This window comes from Dermacentor silvarum, chromosome 1 (genome assembly GCF_013339745.2).
Source record: "Dermacentor silvarum isolate Dsil-2018 chromosome 1, BIME_Dsil_1.4, whole genome shotgun sequence".
Taxonomy (NCBI): domain Eukaryota; kingdom Metazoa; phylum Arthropoda; class Arachnida; order Ixodida; family Ixodidae; genus Dermacentor; species Dermacentor silvarum.
Genome location: NC_051154.1, coordinates 229,210,567 through 229,230,555, shown reverse-complemented (window position 1 = coordinate 229,230,555; position 19,989 = coordinate 229,210,567). Strand labels below are relative to the sequence as shown.

At 47.0% G+C, this 19,989-nt stretch overlaps 1 protein-coding gene across 1 annotated transcript in view; it reads right to left on the bottom strand.

The window, feature by feature from the left end:
• LOC119436878 (cytochrome P450 4V2) overlaps positions 1-19,733 on the bottom strand; it is a 121,815-nt gene extending 102,082 nt beyond the window's left edge. The window contains exon 1 of the mRNA XM_037703901.2: positions 18,568-19,733. Within this exon, the coding sequence (XP_037559829.1) occupies positions 18,568-18,856 (289 nt within the window). The 5' untranslated portion in view covers positions 18,857-19,733. The remainder of the gene's footprint in view (positions 1-18,567) is intronic.
• Between the last annotated feature and the right edge of the window lie 256 nt (positions 19,734-19,989).

Below are 19,989 nucleotides of genomic sequence, written 5' to 3'. Positions count from 1 at the left end.
TGGCTTTCTCCAGAACCTCCGGAAAAGAACTACGTAAAAGATTACATAGGGGAAACAACTTCATCGATGCTTCTGAACACGCTCGACAAAATTTCAAATACAGCTCACGCCCTAAAACGTAAATTTAAAATTTTTCAATAAATGAACGCCATACTGTTCAATTACCGAATCGATTGTTAGTCGCGACACCTAACGGAGCCACATCAAGAACGACAAAAATTATGCAGATAAAACGCACGCCTTGAAATCTATGTGCAGCAACGATTTGGTGGAACGGTCCACACAACTAACGGCCTTGCGTACAGCAGTGTTGATTTTCATCCTATGCAACGCGCAATCTCGTGAAATGCTTATGTTTATGCACCATGTCGTTCACAGGTTATCCCGGGATGCCAACACCAATTAAGGCGTGCACAGTCTGAGACGTCGACGCAGCGATATCACGAGGATGAAGGCTACGTATGATGCTTCTCGAGGGAAGAATGGTGAAGAATAGGTGTCATGTACCGATCAGCACGACGAATATCTCAATGCATTTAAGGCTTCTATACCTCTTGTGTCGCAGTGGCACACGCACATTTTGGATGATGGGCCAAGATTGGGCACAGTAGCACATACCTAGTAGCGCATGCCCAATTGGAGCGGGCGCAATATAAGAAAGATCAAGAAAATCGGAGATGTCGTTCACTATCATGAACTACTCCATTATTAGGTATGCGTGCTTTAGAGATACCCATCAGCCGACGTTATCTGTGCTGGTTTTAGGTCGCGATTTATGATTTTATTACGCAGAACGGAGGTGCGCTCACTGGCACTACTTTGTCGGTCAGCATTCAGTGCAGACTTGTTCACGTGACCAACGACGTGATACGTCGGCGAAGTAGAAACCGAAAGCTTCGCCTTCAAAATATTCTTAGTAACTCGGGACGACTACTAACATCATACCATCGGTCACATCATACCATTGGTTTTTAATGTTTGGTGAGCGCTACGTACTAAAGAAACAATGCGTATGGCCGGATTCGGCAAGCTTTATGTTCGCAGGTGCTCCTTGCCGGCTGCCTTCGCGAGTACTGTGTCCAGCATCAGGATTAGCTAGAATCTTCTCTTATGAACAATTCTAGCGTACGAGCTTTTTGTGAATACGAGCCCTTGTTATACAGAATTTTACACGGCATAATCGCACCCCCCCCCCCCCCCCTTCTTCACGAATGGATTAAATAAATAGAACGGAACCTTGCTCAGCGGTATAGATGGCGTGTGCCGAATTATGCAGCGCAATAGAATTAAGCTTTTTTTTCGTAGCGAATTTCTTACGAAAAATTCTAACATAAGAAGTTTTTGTGAATTCGGGCCCGGATTAGCTCCCGATCAGCCGATTCCTCTGGTTTCTGGTCTCTAGCAATCCACCTGTTAGTCGCAACACCTGACGGAGTCACAACCAAGCGCCCATTTACGTGCAACAGGTCGTGTACAGTGCCCCTGACGAGTCACTAAATAAACTTGCGGGATGTAAAAGTTTGCCTACGATACGCGCCGAGGGATCAGCAAATATGGCTGACAATCAATGGGCTGCACAGCCGCAAACCAAAGATACTGGCTAAAAATAATAATAAATACTAACCAAAAGTGTGACAGTCTATCCGGGGCTCCGTTACATCTGCCCAGGTTCTCAGGTTATGCAGGGCCGGTAGTTTGTAGCGATGACTTTAAAGTAATAATGCCTTTTCGCGCTTATCGCGCTTTGTCAGTGGTCAGAGCGACGGTCCGCTCGCGTTATCAACGGGATCAGCCGGCCGTGAGCGGTGGATGATAAGACTATTCTAAAATAAGTCATAAGGCATCGCTACGAAATCGCGGCCCAGGGATTACGCGCCTACATCGTCAGTCATTATGCCGGGAAAAGTGCCAAAGGGGAATGGAAGGTGCAGTAGCGAATAGCAGAGGACTGATTTGTGAGTCTTCGCGTTAATATTTAAGGTTTGCTTTTCACTCGCCGAACGCCTTGTTCGCGCCATTCTTGCGAACCGTTTTGCGTGTACAGGCAGCTCTCTGAACCCATGCCGGAGAGCTAAATATAGAAACAGATAGCGAAGCGCTTCACCATGATTCGCGCCGCGCACCACCGAAGTGAGTTTGAAATACCAGGCGTGGAATCGTGGAGATTTTACACTGAGCCACATCGCAGCGGATGCAGACATTAACGACCACTACGCTATAAGACTCCGACATTCGGAATTCCTACTATGACACGAACAGTGACGTAAATCACTGAGCTCAACCAATCAGTGAAATTAATGAGCGATCCAGCGAGGAATATAACGCACCTGGAGAGAACCTGAACCGGCGAACTCACGTTCGCATCTTCGCAAAAAGTGACAGACGCTAGCAAGAGCTTAGCGTTTCATACCGACGTTACAAGAAAGCAATGTTACTCTAGAATCTGCGTGCGCCTATGGTGAGGTGCGCCGTCATCCGAACGGTTAAAGGGGAACTGGCATGACATTTTCGTATTGTCATTTGTTATCATCAAATGAAGGCCACAACTATCTGAAGCTATAGAAAAATACTGGCAAGCGTCAGGGCATTCAAATAATTTACTATAACATGGCCTCTTTGCTTCTACGAACTAGCTTCGGTTTTGCAACCACGACAGCTGATGCGGCATGGAGCCACGATACGTTGGCTCGCTGCGTTTTCGGGCGCAGCCAGTAGAAACGCACGCAGCACTCTTGTTAATTTTTTCTTTTTTGTTCATGAGCTATATCATCGTACCTAACCTTACTGGTACGTAACGTCAGCAAATTTTGCTCTGTGTCCTGATGTATCGGTAATGTCAGTGACACCAGGTCCGGCATTTGAAGATGAAATTAAAATGTCTTACGTTTTCCAACCTACATACTTTCTGAGTGTCATAATTTTAAGTGCGAAACGCGTTCGGCAGAGTTTCTACAACTTGTAAAATATGTGTCTTTACCATTTTAAGCCATCATAATAATGCTGGAGTCTGCTCGTCCGGTCAGCGCAGCCGTATGACCGGTGTGTTTCTAATTCTCGTAACTGTCTGCTAACTTCTAGTTGTTGTTACAACTGTCTCCAATTGTCAAAAATAGGATATTCGAGATGAAGTAATAGAACGACGGACTGTAGAGTAAGTTGGTAGGGGACTCGTTCATGTCTCTGAAAAGGAGTCGTGCAAATGCGGACACAAGAATGGGAACAAGGACAACACATAACGCCGACACTTGTGGCTGTCCTTCTCGTAATGCAGGATAAGATTCGCAACCATCGCGGACAAAAGAAAGCTCCCTGAGAAACATTTGGCAGCCTAATTATCGAAGATTCGCTGACTAACTTTTTAGTTATCAATGTTTGGCCGCCAATGCCAAACGGACGTCTGTAGCTTATGTAACAAATCGGCTTTTAAACAATCAAAGGCCGGTAATTTAGGCAGGCTGGCGCGAAAAGCTCCAGACTCACTTTCAGCGCGAAAATCAAACACGGTTACAGCGCTAAGGAAGACGAAGACATGGACACAAATTGCACAGGACCAGGTGCTGGTCATGTTTGTGTCTTCGTCTGCCTTAGCGCTGCAACCATGTTTCATAATGTAAGTGACCAACTATAGCCCAGCTTTTGGCCTTAACGATTGGTCGCATTTCTATATCTGTCATGAATTTCGCTAATATTACTAATGCCTCACTTGCTTCTCATATGACATATAGTAAGCTATCCCGTATGTTGTCGCGTTGCGGAGTTGCGAGGCGTTGCGAGTTGTCGCGTTGTCGCGTTGCGAGTTGCGAGGCCCGAGATGAGCCTTGTCGTCGCAATGTGCCCGGGTCGCTTCGAATGAACTCGGAAGGCGTCTCGCTGAACGCAGTGACGGAGCTAGTATGAGCGCGTATGAAGCACGCACCATAAAAATTACGCTGAAATTGAAACATAAATAATATCATCCTCAAAAATAAACGCCCAATGCCACTTTTAGTTGAACTTAATGAGCGAATAGATGATTGAGTACAGTCTACATTGGTACCGGGGCGTCCTTTTGGCTCCACCAATTACCTTCGTTTCACTCTTCTTTCTTATCTATGGCAATGAAAGCCGGAAATAAGACAGAGACGAGTCCCACGGGAACGTAGGCTTCAGTCGCGAACGGTGTATGCCATTTATCACTGACATGACAGTTATACCACGTATCGGTTTTCATTGAACGAGGGCACAAAAATGAAACTAAAGATAAGCACAATTACGTTGTAGGAAAATCACATCATTGGAAAGCAGGCTGAACATTTGGACTTAAAAAAAAGATAAAAACCTATAATGCTGCCCGTAAGGTCAGTTGCACCATCGGGAAATGCGTGGTTACGCAAACAGTGTTCTGAAGTGGAACAGAGTAAATGCGCATAAATCATATTTATGGGGGAAATACGAAGTATACCGTGTCTCAATCGTTGACTATAGAGCAGGCCTTACATGATCGTTTCGTGGATTGTGACAACGATGCACAAGCGACTCCTTCCACTTGCTTTCGATTTGGTGTAAGCTTTTCTATACGGGCAGAGTGTGGTAACATCGAGTGGTAACAGCGCTTTATTACGGGTTCTTCTTTTGTTTACTTTTGCTGAGTGACCAAGATTGTGACTTTTTTTCTTGTTCGTAATTATGTCGTTATTGAAAGTTATATGTTCACTCGTTATCCACTTTCAATGTTTTCCTAAAGTTTCATTTCTATTTCGTTTTATTCCTTCCCCTTTTCGTTTGGGCTCTGTGCGGTTCTCATTTTCTTCAATATACATTAAAACTACGTCTTGTAACAAGTTGCAGCAGCCGTCTTAGCGCTTATACGAGAGAGTTAAAAACCTATACGAAACATAGACGGATTAAAGGAGAAATGCAGGGAAGTTAACCCGAACAGAAAATCTTGGTTTGCTACCCAACACTGGAGAAAGGGTGGGGCGTGAGGGGTGGAAAGTAAAGGAGAAAATAGATAACCTTAATGAAGTCATACAGCAGTGAAGAACGTCCAGGAGTCGGGAATATCTGCTGGGAGCCTTCTTCGGTACCCCAATACCTCATATATTACCTCAATATACGTTTATTCGCACCTCTCATGGTTGAATCACAAAGCTTGTTCGCGAAAGTGACCATCGCTTTCCTTCGTTTGTCTTTTCTTTCTTTCCTTTCTTTTTGTTTCTTCAAGCCTCACAAGAACACCACTAGAAGAAACCACGACGATCGTGTACGGCTTCCTTACCAGACGTCTTTGGAGAATGACGCATGTTGCAAACGGGGAACTTTGTACAGAACGCTTCGGAGAAGGCGCTTACCCAATAGAGCAGTGCGCGCTTCTCGAAAGCGCATCTCTTTGCATAGGAAATATTGGCGAGACGCGCTAAATCACCCATTGTTTGCCTTCGCGAGACGAAAAGGAAACAGTCGAAAGAAATCGCCTGGGAAAAAAAAAAAAAAAAAAAAGCTTTGCGTTCTGAGTCAGGCGGTGGTGTTGACAAAGCTGGAAGGCACAGACTCACCGATGCGTGAAACGAGTGAGAAATCCCCCTCGCACGCAGAAGCTGCGAGGAACAAGGTGACAAAATTTGGCGTAAAGGAACGTGCGACGTTAAAGTGACCAGAAGGGTCCTGTACAGAATGCGCACTGCACCATTCTCTGCGCCCTCGTCTTGCTTAAGCGTTAATCAAGTGTCCTCGAAACTCAGCAAATATTCCGCTATTTTTCTCCACATTAAAGAAATCCTCCTGTACGAGTACAGTATCCGGCCAACCGCCACGTCAGCTGTTCGGTCGATTAAAAAAAAAAAAAACCTTTTAACAAAAAAATTTGTTAGCTGATTGTCTAATGCGGTATCAAATTAATCAAAGCTGATGCTGTGTCAAATCATACGTATGATTTCCGTCACTTTTGTGAATTCGTTCATAGAAGTACAGTTAAAAAGGCAATCGAACGGATTAACAAGTTGGGCTGACACTTTTTATGAAAGCGAAATGTTATTATGTGGCGGACGAGAAGAGACTTGAGTGAGCTCAACATACATGTATAAGCACTTATTCACTATTTACGACTGGGCAGCGCCTGCACTAAGCAGTTTCTGTATCGCATTGTCCACGCTGAAATCTCTCACTGTGAATGCGGCAAAGCAAGAAAAGACGTAACACTTCTCTTAATGTACTGCAAACACTACACTACAAGACGCTGACTGGTGTCCAAATTAATGAGGCTTGATCGAAGTCCAATGAGTACAAACAAGGGGTTGAACCCGCGGCTAATAACTACTCTTCGAAACCGTCCACCAGTTTTTCTAAAAAGATTCTTTGGAATCTAGTCACTGTCCACCAATTTTAGAATAAGAAGTGAATGTAAACCCTGTGACGGAATTTAGGATGACGCTGTATTTTGCGTTTCATTTTCTTTTCTGGAAGCAGCGAATTGCGTCGTTTTCGTTAGCTATTGCGATAATTTCTGTTTTGAGTATTTTTGTGGTTGATAACAATTTAAGATTCATTTCCTTCTCTATTGTGACCTTTCGTGGTTTGTCATTTTTGTGCTTAGTGTCATTTTATAAAGTGTTACATTTTTGTGTGATTTTGTAACTTTTGATATATTTCTATTTTCCCCAAGCGACACGGAGCAGCCGGTACCATCTCCTGGAGCCATGGCACCTCCTTGTGTAGTCATGTCAATAATTAAAAAAAAAACTGATCATATTAGGTTCCTATGGGAAATCCATAGTTAGTCATAGTTATCCATAGTTCATCCCATCAATTTAAATGTAAAAGACATCCTTGCTCATCAGCGCGGAGTCCGCAGAAAATACCCGCCGCCTCACCCACAACTTAGCGGGGAAGAGGCCGCCGATTGGCGCAAAATACAGACCGGGGTATTCCCCCATCTAAAACTGCTAAATGCCACGTATCCCACCCGCTATAGGGCCACGTGCCCTTGGTGCGGTGGCATACCTACACTAATACATGTGACCTGGGAGTGTAGTAAGCACCCTCATAGGCCCACTAATAATATCTCAATGGGGCAGTGGGAGGCACAGCTCACCCGTTCCGGCTTGGCAGGACAAAAGTCCTTAATTAGCCAGGTCAGGCAGGCGGCAGAGGCCAGTGGGGCCCTGGACTGAGGGGCTCCGACAACCGCTATACTTAAAATATTTTCCAGCCAAATAAAGTTTCTATATATATATATATATATATATATATATATATATATATATATATATATATATGGGACAACGTCCAACAAGAACGTCATCTCTTTTGTAGCGGCTAAAAGGAACATTGATAAATGTCTACTGCAGTTTTCCGTGTCGAAATTGCGTCTCAGCAGAATCATGGGCACACTGTGCGCACCGTGTGATCCTTTGGCAGCGTAGCACAGTCACCATCCCAGCGTGATCATATGCTTTCGCTTGGATATGTGTAGCTGAGCACACATTTCGATTTACTGTGACTCAAAAAAAAGTGGAACAAACCATCGAAGACATCGTTAATGTCAGCGATAGCTTTCTTGTGTGAGCTGCTGCATATCCCCATGCCATCCGTAATATGACCAGATTTCTCGGACGCAAAAGCGAGCGGGACCGCGGGACGGGGGGAGGAGATGGAAACGAGATGCAACATTTATTATAAAACCTAATAAAACTTGTTGTTGGTCCAGTTGGTGCAAACTTCATACAACCAAAAGACGCATATACAACGAAAAAACGCTCTTTCCTTTCGCCTGTCTTTTCCTCGGTGTGTTGCGTCTTTTCGTTGTATGAAGGATTTATTCCCAGTGTTGTTTATGTGAAGGGAAACTGGGCCTGTGTTCACAAAAACCTCTTTACGCTAAAATTGCTCTTGAGAGAAAATTGCAGTAAATCAATGTGCTGGACACCCAATCCTGATGCTGGAAACATTATTAGCAAAGGCGGCCAGCCAATGGCAAAAAGCACTCACGAACGAAAAGCTTTGTGAATTCGGCCCCTGTTTTCCAAGATTGTTATTAAATTTGCACTTGCATTTTGGCATTATTCCACATGCTTCCAACACTACATACATGAAGAGAAATACGGCGTGATCAGTGGCTCAGTGCGCTTTTGGCTTGGCTGCAGCTCGTTAGCCAATGCGTTGAGAAGTCCATTGTAGTTGGATCCAGAAAATTTACGAGCCATAATTGGTCGGTGCGTTATAGAAGGGGTGTGATCTAATAACGACTCCGAAAGTGAACCGCTTGCTTGCCATCACGCGATTGAACAGAATCGCGCTTTCGTCAGCAAGAGCGCCATTCTGAGAAATTGAGAGCAGACGAACGGTTCGCTTTCCGAACCGTAATAAAACCGCAGATGTTCCTGCCGGCTTCGCTTGGCCTTCGAGGCTATTTGAAGGTGGCGCGACCACACCCGAGATGAAGTGCATGAACAGTCGATTCGGCACGACAGGGCGGGGATTTCGGAATAACTGGGATCTGCAGAGGCCAAAGCGCGACAAAGCACCACCCCACATGGGACACGTCCCATTTAAGAACGTGTCCCGCTTAAATCGGGACGTCTGGTCACCTTAGCCATTAGTGAATCACGAAACCTTATGGCGCATCAGCAGGCACACGAAGTGGCAATCTCGCTGCCAACAACATTGTCGAATGATACCACGACACAGTGTTATCTTGCTGTAATGATTGCGTCCCTGTTGAAGCTGCGTAGCAACCTCTACTATACACCCATAGTACCCTCTGTAACTTCATTGCAATAAATCGGCCACGCTCGAAGCAGATGTGTCTGTTGCAGATGGGGCGCTATCGCTTCAAATATCTTTCTGCGAATATGCTCCGTCACAAGTGATTTGAGGAACTTTACAATGACTCGCAACAGGCTGACTAGGATAACATAAAACTTCTTAACCCTTCCCCAACCAGAAAATGGGAGCAAGCGAAGCTTGTCCTGGGGGCACCTAAGCTAACCATGATGCGCCGGCGGCGATGGAGAGAACGACGTCACTGACGGTACGCCTGCAGTCCACCGCTTTCGCTTGCGTTCGATGTCTCGAGTTTGCTCGGCGGAGTGGTTAGCAGCATTCGCCCGCCATTGCCGCTTGCGATTCTTCGAAATTAAATTGCTTCAAAATTAAATCTGTCCGTTACGTAAGACAATGAATAGCAATGGCTCACACCCACGTAAACACGACCTCCCCATTACGATGACAAAAGAGAAGTGAAATTTTACGCTGGAATGACAAGCGGCAACGCAGCCAGCTGTGGAAGCAGACGACGACGACGAACGAGGGAGCAGTTGCACGAGCGCAACCCGAGTGGCGTCAACGAGCCAGCTGCGGAAGGAGACAACGACGCTCGAGCCAATGCTGATGATGATAGTTTTTTTTTTTGCGTACAGGGACGCCACCGAAATCTGTACCTTACAACAAGCTTCGCTAGAAAAGTGGTTCATGGTTCCGAAGCCGCCCAAAGATGATGACAGCCTCTGGCGCATTTACTAGCCAGATGTTGACGAGAGGTTGATAAAAGACTTAGGATGCATCAAGCCGACAATCAGGCTGTTAAAGGCTCTGAAGGACAAACACAAGTGGCCACTGTCTTCTTACTCTATTAAGACCGTGGTGAGGCACCACGGACTGGATAAACGGAACAAAGTGTACTGGCAGAATGAGCACCGGAGCACAGTGTTGCTTCATGTCCTTGAGAAGCTCCGTGCAGTGTTGGATCCTTCTGGGCCAGGTATTTGTTCTCTCTTGGACAAAAAACGTGAGTAATTCCAGACACGACAGACTACGTACACCTTGTGTCACCTTGGCACATCCATTCTGGAGAAGTGACCAAGAATGTTCTTCTTGGTCTTGGACCAAGTTGTCTGCTCGGCAAGACAGCAGCCAGCAGATACCTAGTGGTCCAAGCCAGTAAAAAACTTGGGTCACTGGAATGTGGCCATTATTTATTGTGCGAGATCATCGAACCACCTAAAGTATCCGAAGTAGCTAACGAAAGCTATCACTTTAGATGTGCTGCACAGTTGCTGAAATTGCGGTGTTTTAATAATTGAGTTACATTACACAAACTTTACGGCAGAATACGTCTACCTTTCGGTGGTAGTCTTTTAGAAACGCATCGAAAGGAAACGTAAAAAAAAAGTGGTCCCTAATGAGGATGGATTAACTTGCATGTGCTTGTCCCGTGCTGTTGAAAGTAGCTCTCGGTCGACGGAGAACTAGAAGCCGCCGTATTCGGTTGAGCCATCCGTCGAGCAACTAAACAATTTCTTCGTAACTGCCTACTCTCTCGATCGCCTTTGCGATCATCGAGATCTATGCAGACTTGCTACTCCTCTAGTTTGGCAACCATGCGCGCTCGCCATTTCCAAGTGCCAATCACCTGTCGATCCAGTCGAGACGCGCTCGTGCGATCACGATGAGTGAAAGATGACGTGCTTCAGGCAAGCATTATGGCGCTTTCCAGTGGGCGAACAGGAGCACCCCTCACTGTGATTGAACCTCTCGCCAGAGCGCTTTTAGAGCAGCCGAAAGTATTCCTGTCCGACAAATTGAAAATGCTTCGGTTCAGTCAGAGCTACGTTACAACACTGCAGTGATCAGAAGTGTGCACGTGCGAGGAGGTCTGCCAGCCCTTGCAACATTTTCGCTGTCTAGCTAAACATCTTCGTCGTCACCACCGAATCACATTATCATCATCGTCAGCAACAAAAACACTAATGTAGAGACCCCACAATCATAAAACCTTAATTGCGGAAGGTATCAAGGCGGTTACCTTTATTTTTGTCTTCCTTATAGTTCCGTTCTTTTTAAGTGTGCGTGCGTGCGTGCGTGCGTGTGTGTGTGTGTGTGTGTGTGTGTGTGTGTGTGTGTGTGTGTGTGTGTGTGTGTGTGTGTGTGTGTGTGTGTGTGTGTGTGTGTGTGTGTGTGTGTGTGTGTGTGTGTGTGTGTGTGTGTGTGTTTGTGTGTGCGTGTGTGCGTTTTTTTTCGCAGGCTTGGTGGTGTTTGTGTGCCTGTGATAGGTGAGGATGTGGTATATGGGGAAAATGGTAGCGTAAACTTTCTTAACAGTGGTTTATAGTAGCCAGCTCTTATATAGCATTCCTCCACTTTGTCTAGTTATGAAACAAGCATAACAAGATAATTTACTTGAAGTGGTGCAAACATTGAATTAAGCATTTTAACATCTGCTATATGTACACTAGCCAAATGTCGTTGAATTGATGGGGTTTGATGCCTATGGTATGTGTGTGTGTGTCTGTGGGTGTGTGTGTGGTGGGGGGGGGGGGGGGGGAGGAGGCGCTTGTTTCTTCAGTCCTATCGGTAGCACGGCCCAGCACCACATGGAGGGGAGATGGTGGGAGAGAAAGAGGAGATTGTTGGGGTGGTGGAGTTATGACGAGGCAAAGCGAAGCAGGGAGCAGATCTCAAACAAGGCATATTCTTCTACACAAAGTGTGCAACAGCTGCCGCCATATTTACCGCGATGCAACGGTCTGTTTCACGCTAAAATTACTAGAGGGAGATTTACGTGCTGCAATCCTTCAGCTACTGCAATAACCATGGACATAACGTGGATCTTTGTACGATTTGGAACGGTCTTGTTGAGAAAGCGCGTTACGACTTTGCGAACATTCTTCACCGTTCAACTGCGTTAGGTGCTTGGCTCACAACGTTTCTTGCGAGCAGTCAAGCGTTTTACGTGTGCAGCTAATTCGTTTTTATGGCGTAATGTTCAACGCACAGATGAATTTCGACTTGAGAGCACATGTATCGCTGGTTCTTGATTATTTGTTAACAGCAAGACATGCCACGGGTAAACGGGTAACGTAGTTTCGCTGTTATAAGGGAGCCTTTCTTCTGCAATAGCCGGTAAACAATTGAATGCTACTTTGGAGAAGTCATTGCCAGATAATTAATTTGCGAGAACAAATTAGGTTTAGCAAGGCTAGCGTAAAATCCTACAAGGAAGTTGGAAGCCAGAGCGACGAAGTTGGGACAAACGCTCGCACCCTCTATTACCACAGACACACGCGCCCGCAGATACGTGACAGATTTCCCTTTGTTAAACTTGGTAGGAAACTTTGTGGATTGATCGCCCCTTTTAGATCAGCAACTGCGGCGGTCAGCGCTGCGAAATCTGTCGAAATGAAACTCCAAACAGTTCTATCTAATGTCAACGATGGCCTTCAGAGCTCGTAGGCCACCTCCATGAGGCTCTTGATTTCATTTACCAGGAAGCTCGCCATCCACGGTCCGGTATTGTGCGACTTTCGGGCAGCTTGGATCCCACGAGGGGCTCATCGTTGACAAAAAATAACTTCTTAATGGCACAGTTTACAATGAGCAGGACATCGTTCTTCAGTGGCTACCAGGTCGCTAATGGCGTCGAAGCAAACGATCGAGCGCACGCAGGACGCCCGATCTGCCTATGACGTCATCCGCACGACTGGTCATTTCGTACTTCAGCAAGGGATAGCCGCGTTATGCCGACGTTCCCACAGTAGCGGTGGTGTCTGAAGCAGTCGCAAGATGGCCGCCGAAAAATCGAGTGAAACCAGGCTGCGCCGGTCGGAAGCGCTTCGAGCCCCAGCAGCGAAAGAGCTCGAAATGGGAAGCCCACTTCTGCCGCCCTTCGTTCAGCGCCGCGCGTCTCTGCCGCGGCGGCGGCGGCGGATTGGGGACGGAAGGGGTCGTTCGCTCGCTCGCCCGCGCTGGCGTAACTTGCGCCCGTCGGAGATGAAAAAGAAAAGACAAGGAATGGGGGTCGATTCCGTTTCCTTTTCTTCTTCACTTTCCGCCGTTTCCTTGCACAACCTGCCGTCGCTCGGCGTCCCTTCCTCTCCGCCTGTCGTTTTCACCTTCCTCCTCCCCCGAAGGAAAGAAAGCAGGGCAACAATAAACGCGTTCCGGTCTGACCTACAATGCACTCAACTTGGCCTTGACTTGGAGCGTTACATGAGCAAAGCGAGACTGACGCTCGCGCTGCCCGCCGGTCGGCCACCCTGGCCGGCCTCTCACGTGACGGCGTCTGCAGAGCCTATTGGAACGGAAGTTGCGCAGCCTTTTCTTCGGAGGGGGGCGCAGGGGGGGGGGGGGGGGGGGGCTTTGCTGGTAACGAAGCTTTCTGGGTGCACGGCACACACTTGCGTGCAAGCTTCCTTCGGAGAGAAAATTTCGGAGAGCTTAAATTGCGAAGTCTCAAACTCTTCGGCGGCGTAAGCATGCAGCTCGCGAATGATGGCTCCATTCTGCACTTGAGTGCGGTGCCGGTGAAGTGCACCACACGCCACTTGTTGCTGGCGTGTGGTGCACTTCGTGGCTATGCGCTGCATATGCTTCGACCGCGAAGTATCTGAGCCTTATCGTAGATTTCACATTACGAAAACGTTTGTGAACCGTTGCGCGGTGGCCAACCGCACTGTCGGCACGACTTCTGGAACGTCAGTAGAGTAAGTGGCGTAAATAGTACAGGTCGCGTTGTAAGCTGTTATGGCCGCCACATATATGACGTATATGCACGTGTGCTGGTACTGTGACTTACCGCACAGAGATTTGATCCTGTTTCGTGATTGGGTCGATAGGGTGGTCACTGCGCTACGCATAAGCGTGTGCTGCGCACATTTGAACCATCTTTACACAAAGGAAAAATATAACAAAATATAGTTCAAACGAGCGCATTCATGCCTAACTCCTTTTGCCAGGACATTTCAACAGTCGTTACCGTTAGGAAAAAAAGTGAACCTGCTGCAGCACAGATTGTTATCTATGTGTTGTTGCCCAACTGTCTATTGTAACTGCGTGTCATGGCAAGCGATTCAGGGGCAGAGGTTGTCGGGAGCTAGCTCTGCAGTCTATAGGGTTATACGCGCGGTCACGCGTGGAGCTGTGGTAGCTCTACGTGTCACATGGCATGATGGCCTTTTTGATTATATCGCAATATTTAACGTGTCTGCGCATATTGATGACTGTGCCCGGCTGCTGCGGTTAGGGGGCTTCTGTGCTGGCGTTTATATCAGATGCGCGAGGCATGTCTCTCGTAAACGCAGAAGCGACAAGACACACGTATGTGTTGCATGAAGCAGCGACGGTTAGAAGCACGGACGATGTTAATGGCTAAGTCGAGCTAAGCACGTGAGTCAGCCATGGATTGGCCGGCATCTTCCAGAAAATAGGCATATCAAGCACATGACAAGAAGTTTGCTGAACATTCTGGAAATGGCGCATGACTGTAGCACCGTAGGAAAGGTATAGCCTTCGGCGGGCGAACGCTTCCTCCTGCCACAACGTTTGCAGGGTGCGTGTTTGGACATACTCGACAAGTTTAAAAATCTGCTCGACGTCGGCATCTTATGCAAACTTGCGCGGTTACGCAACGTCAGACACTGTGGCCACGGCACATATATAAGAGTGGCGCGGATCGTCGTTGACGCCGAAGGAAGACGTCGACGGCGCTTCGCTGGACCGATATTCGACAAGCCGGAAAAAAAAAAAGAGGAAAAAAAAAGAAGCCACCGAAAAAGGCACCGCAACGGTTTGTCGAAGTGCGTCTTCGTATACGAGCTTTCACTTCCAGGGAAAGCTGTTACATAAAACATGTTCTCGCGCTATGACTCCCGGTGTGCAAGAGCTCAAAAAAAAAAAAAAAATAAGACCCATCGAAGTAAAGAAAAACAGCACAAACGCAGCACAAAATGTCAGATTGGAAAAGAGGAACCCAAAAGAGGGGGGTAAAAATGGCTTCGACTACCCCCGATGTCCCTCCCCAACCTCAACGTGCCCAAATACGTGTGACAAATGTGGAGCTTAGAGAGAAGAAGAAGAAAAAAAATACGAAACTAAATACAACACCATCCAGTCGTGCGAGCAAGTTAAAAAGTGCCATGGAAAGGGCCTGCTCAATTTCTGTGCATATATGCGGGACACGAGGAAAAGACGAGACTTCGGCGGCGGCGCGGGATAGCCTCAAAAACGGAAATGCGGGCATTCCTACTCTGGGCGGCGAGCAGTGGTGGCCGCCTTGAATAATTCCCCGAAATGGCAGATGCGCCAGAAAGAAGTTTTCGCCGAGCCAGACCTTTGCTTCAGCCGTCAAAGAAAGCTTATTCAAATACATGTCACGTTTATGCGTTGAGCGCTCAAGTTGATTACGTGGTAGTCTCATAAAACAACTACGGGTATAAATAATGGCAATGAAAATGTATTTTACAATGTAGAGCCCCTGTTCTTCAAGCACGCTCCAATTCAGGTTTAATGAAATCGGAAAACAATCACACCATATAAAACGCTCCCACACACACATACACGACACTTGTGTGTGTGTGTATGTGTGTGTGGGGTGGGGGGGGGGGGGGAGTACGTGCTTGCGTGAGTGCGTGTAGGACGCACGCACGCACGCTTGTTTTTTTATTATTGCAATTGTTCTGGTATTGCAGAAGAGAAGAGTTCACGAATCCTTCAGTGCAATTTACCTTAATTTTCGCTTCTACCTAAAGTCCTCCTGCCCCCTCTTAACATGCTCGCCTTAAAGTTGAACTTTGTGATTTCTGAGCAAAATTTTGTCCCTGTAGTTTCCTACTTCACGTGGTGTCGTCCACGCCGATGAAGCATTTGAATTTGGAGCCAAATACACGCAGTAGTTTGCATACGACGAGGTCGCATCCGGCTTGGATGTTCACCTATCAAACCTCGCACACTGAATGACAGCCATGCGAGAGCTTGGAGAGGCAACATGTAACGTATACTTACGTAACTTTGTGACCGATATCCGTGTGAAATATCAATCTTTCCAAATGCATCAGATAAAGCTGGTCAGCTAGCAGTGCTGCATGTTCATTTCCTGTTTAGCATCCGAAATATTTGGTGGCACATGTAGTCGACCGTACCACATGGGCCCCAAATTATTGCGGTTGGTGGCTTTTGGCGCTTTAGAGTTGGTAAAGAGTAGTACTCTGAACTGCCTGAACAATGCTTCTTATCGCCCGCTGGAACGAGCCATAAGGCTGTTTCAGTACAGAATAGAAGTAGCACCCGCTCAAAGAAAAAGAATCAAAGAAAGTACCTTGAGGCCACTGTAAGAAAGCTATGCTGCGTGCCAACATCTCGAGAAGACAACTGCCCCTTCTTTATGACGCGTAGCAAGCAGGTCACAAAAATATTGCAGGCCATAGTCAACATTTCAAAAGCGCCGTCTGCAGACACCGAAATGACCGCAGTCGTGCGTGAATCCTCTGAAAAGTATACTACCTGACTTATCCGTAGTTATTTGTTATTTCTTGTTCTTTTTCACTGCAACACGAAGCTGCTTTGCGTCTTTTACTTACAAACGCAGTATTTTCGGCGATCTTCCATGCTTCGCCATTTCTCACTCTGTATAGATTTTGTATCTGTTGCTGGCGGCCTCTTAGCCGGCTTTAAAATAATTTTGGAAATGGGTCAAAGGAGACATTTTTTCATATTTGTTTCATATTTGTTTCATATTTGCTGCTGAATGTGATCTAGTTTAATATGTTGACAAAAACAAACACTGCGTTTAACACCATATCTTGAGCAAGCAGTCGACAAAATATGTAAGTAGTGGATCGCTCTCCGCGTGCTGTTTGTTTCAAGGCCACGGTGAAGCTCCGTGTATACCTGTGTCAAATCTATACCTTCACTGGTCAGTATGTTTCGCGGACCAACCTCTTTAAGCGCACAAAAGTCCGTCCGTCCGTCCGTCCGTCCGTCCGTCCGTTCGTTCGTTCGTTCGTTCGTTCGTTCGTTCGTTCGTTCGTTCGTTCGTTCGTTCGTTCGTTCGTTCGTTCGTTCGTTCGTTCGTTCGTTCGCTTGCTTGCTTGGCGCCTCGGAAAGCTCGCATCAAATTTTGAGTGGTATATGTGAAATAAAATGGCATATGCGGAAAGGCAGAATGTATTGAATGGCAGAGTGGGCATTTACCCCTGAAGAGATATCGCGCCGCCTTCCGGAACAATATACAAGTTCACCATGTCACCATATGCGAAATAATCAAAATATAACGATTTTGTGAAACAATTTGTCATTTATAGTTATTTTTGGAGAAATATCTTTTCGTATAGCCCAAAAATAGTAATATACCATTCCAGACACTGTAACTAGAAAGTTATATAAGTTGATAGCAACGGTAGCGTGTTCAATGATTATTAAATGTGGGCTATTGATTATAATTGCTTGGTACGAACATTGTGTAATACTTATCAAGACTGCGGACACTTTGTAAGTATTTCAGGTAAAGCCGATTACAGCCTCAAGTGAATTTCTTGGTTACTTGCTAAAATAGTGCCATTTTTTTTTTTTTGAGATCGCTGTTGTATCACGTGGTAACAGCGCGTCTCTTGTCGAGAATGCATGAAACAGTGCTCGCATCGAAGTTCTCGCGTTTCTTGCCGTAAATATACTTCGTTGTTTCTTGTTTGGCTTGCCTTAACGTGAGTTTTCTTGTGTAAGTACACATTTTTTGCCTAGTGCTGTTCTTTGTTCTCGCAAACAATCATAGCCGACCCGTCATATTCCAGCGTTGATTTACGTAGTTACGTCTCCCATTACATACTACTACCTTTTCTGCTGTCAACATAAGCTATCTGAAAAGCATAAACTGCGCGCGCGATCTGTATGCCTTCAACGATGCGTGGGCTAGTTCACCTGCTCTGAATGAGAGACTAAACGTCTCTCTTTCAAAGCGAAATAAAATAAAATGAAAATATAAATTGCTAGCTTTTTCTATTATTTTGTCTTCTGATTTACATAGTAAAATGAAAAAGCCCGCGCCGCGAGGCGCTCTCCTTGAGTGCACATATTACAAATGCTCAGTGGGAACTCGCTAAATTGCGGCATGTTCAGAGCGTAGAACAACTAGGATTCTCAGAGGATCATCAATAAGCGCATGGACAAAAGAGTCCAACAGCCACTGACACCAAGGAAAGCACAACAAGTTGTTTTTTTTCTCGATATCAATGACTGTTAGTGTCTTTTCTATTGAATGCTAGTGCATGTACTCTTTCGTGAAATCAGTGCAGTGACGCGTATTGACACGACATGTCTGTTGAGGTACAAAAGTGCAAATATAAAAAAAAAAAAACTGTCAGCATGAAAGAACTTGGAAATTAAGCGCTGTGGTTGCTTGCTCAGTTCTGACACACAATTATAGCTGTCTGCAATACCGCGTGGCCACGCAACTGAACTTTCCTTGATGTTACAGCCGTAATGATGAAAAGTCATGCAAATGTTGTTTGCTAAGAGCGAAAACATGACACATAGTCACGCAAATCTAGCAAAAATGTAGTAATGGTTGCTGTTACTACGTTTTTGCTAGCTTGTCTACATTCTTTTCTCTGGGCACAACGCAGGGAAGAAAAGAAGCATCGAACGATAGCAACGAGTAATAATGAAATAATGTCACTAAAGAAACGTAAAAAAAAAAAGAACCTAGGCACCGCAAATGACCCGTGGCCATGCGTTGCGGTTCTCCTGCGCCGAGTGTCACAAATGTCTCGCACAACAGCACCGCAGGTTGCTAGGTCAGAGGGACGATTCACAAAGACGTACCTGTGGAAGTGTTGAAGATGTCCCTGTAACGGGCCGCGGCCCTGAGACAGTTGACGTTGAACAGAGGCGGGAACCAGTCCGGGGGTCCCGCCATGGGCCGCAGCGCCTTCCAGAGCCGGTAGAAGCGCAGTAGGCCCTGGCTCACGACCACGCACCCGGCCACGGCGATTGTGGCGAGTAGCACGCGCTGAGTGGCCGTGGTCACAGTCAGCAGCATCACGTACTTCCACGAAAAGGCCGACGTAGCGCTGGACACGGCCGAAAACGTGCTCGCCACGATGTTCAGCATCGTGTGCCCCTGGTTGCGTGCTTACAGCTTACTCGGGTCGCAGGTGCCGGCAGCTACGTCTCTTGGTTGACACAGAGCGGGACGCACTACCTCACCACGCGCAATCCATCGGGTCTGTTGTCGATACGACTTGCGCGCTGGTGTCCTGTTTGGGTCCCTTCAGAAATCTGCGCGTTGAGTCGAAAGCGCCCGCTGTCTCTCTTCCTTCGGACAAGTGGGACTAAGCTCCTCGGTTGGCGTAGATGACTCCTGGATTTTCTTCTGGCGACTAAGGTGAGCTCAGCTTTCCTCGGTACACTGCGTGAAAGCTGGCCACTTACCACCCTTCAACTCTGTTGTACAATGTTCTTCGAATAACTAGTCCATAGTCACGACCTTTCCGTTTTAGATATTCTGCGGCGTCTTCGGCGAGGCCTTCGAGACTAGTCTGATTCAACTCAAAACATGGGCAGCCGGCGTTTACAGCGTTTACCACATATGGAAGATACAGGAGCACTGGCGCCTCTCATGCGAGTCACTCGTGATATTTGTACCAGGCAGCGCCGCGGGCTTCCCAGTATCGACGCCGATGAGTCCAGAGCACTTCCTGCAGTCCACTCGGCCTTGAGGTTTACGTCGCAGGGGGAGAGTTCCGCGCTCTTTTTACGAAGTCGCACGAGGAAAGGCGACGACGATGACAGGGCTAGCTCATCCACAAAAGCCGGAAGACGAGCTTAAAGTAACACAGCTAGACGAAAAAAAAAAAAAACTACACGGATTTCGCTGCCGTCACCGGTAGCTGCAGACGTCGTCCCTCGCGACTGTCCTCCGACGGCCGTCGAGTTGGGAGCTACTCTCGAAATGCGCCCCGTGCGCGGGTTCATCCATCGGTCGTGCGCTCTCTCTGCCGTCAGCCTCCTTCCACGCAGACGCCTCCCCCCCACTGTCTCCTCCTCGATGCGTACGTTACGCCGTGCGAGAGGGCTTGGCAGGGAAAGTGAACGGTGGGTGACGGCGGAGGTGAAAGTTGCGCTGGCGCTGCGACGGAAAGAAGGTCAAGACGACCGCTCGCCTCGTTCCAGCGGCGGCAACAGCTCCGATGGATTTCACTCCCGGTCGGCGGCAGGCGTGCGCGCTTTCCGCGGAACAAGCGC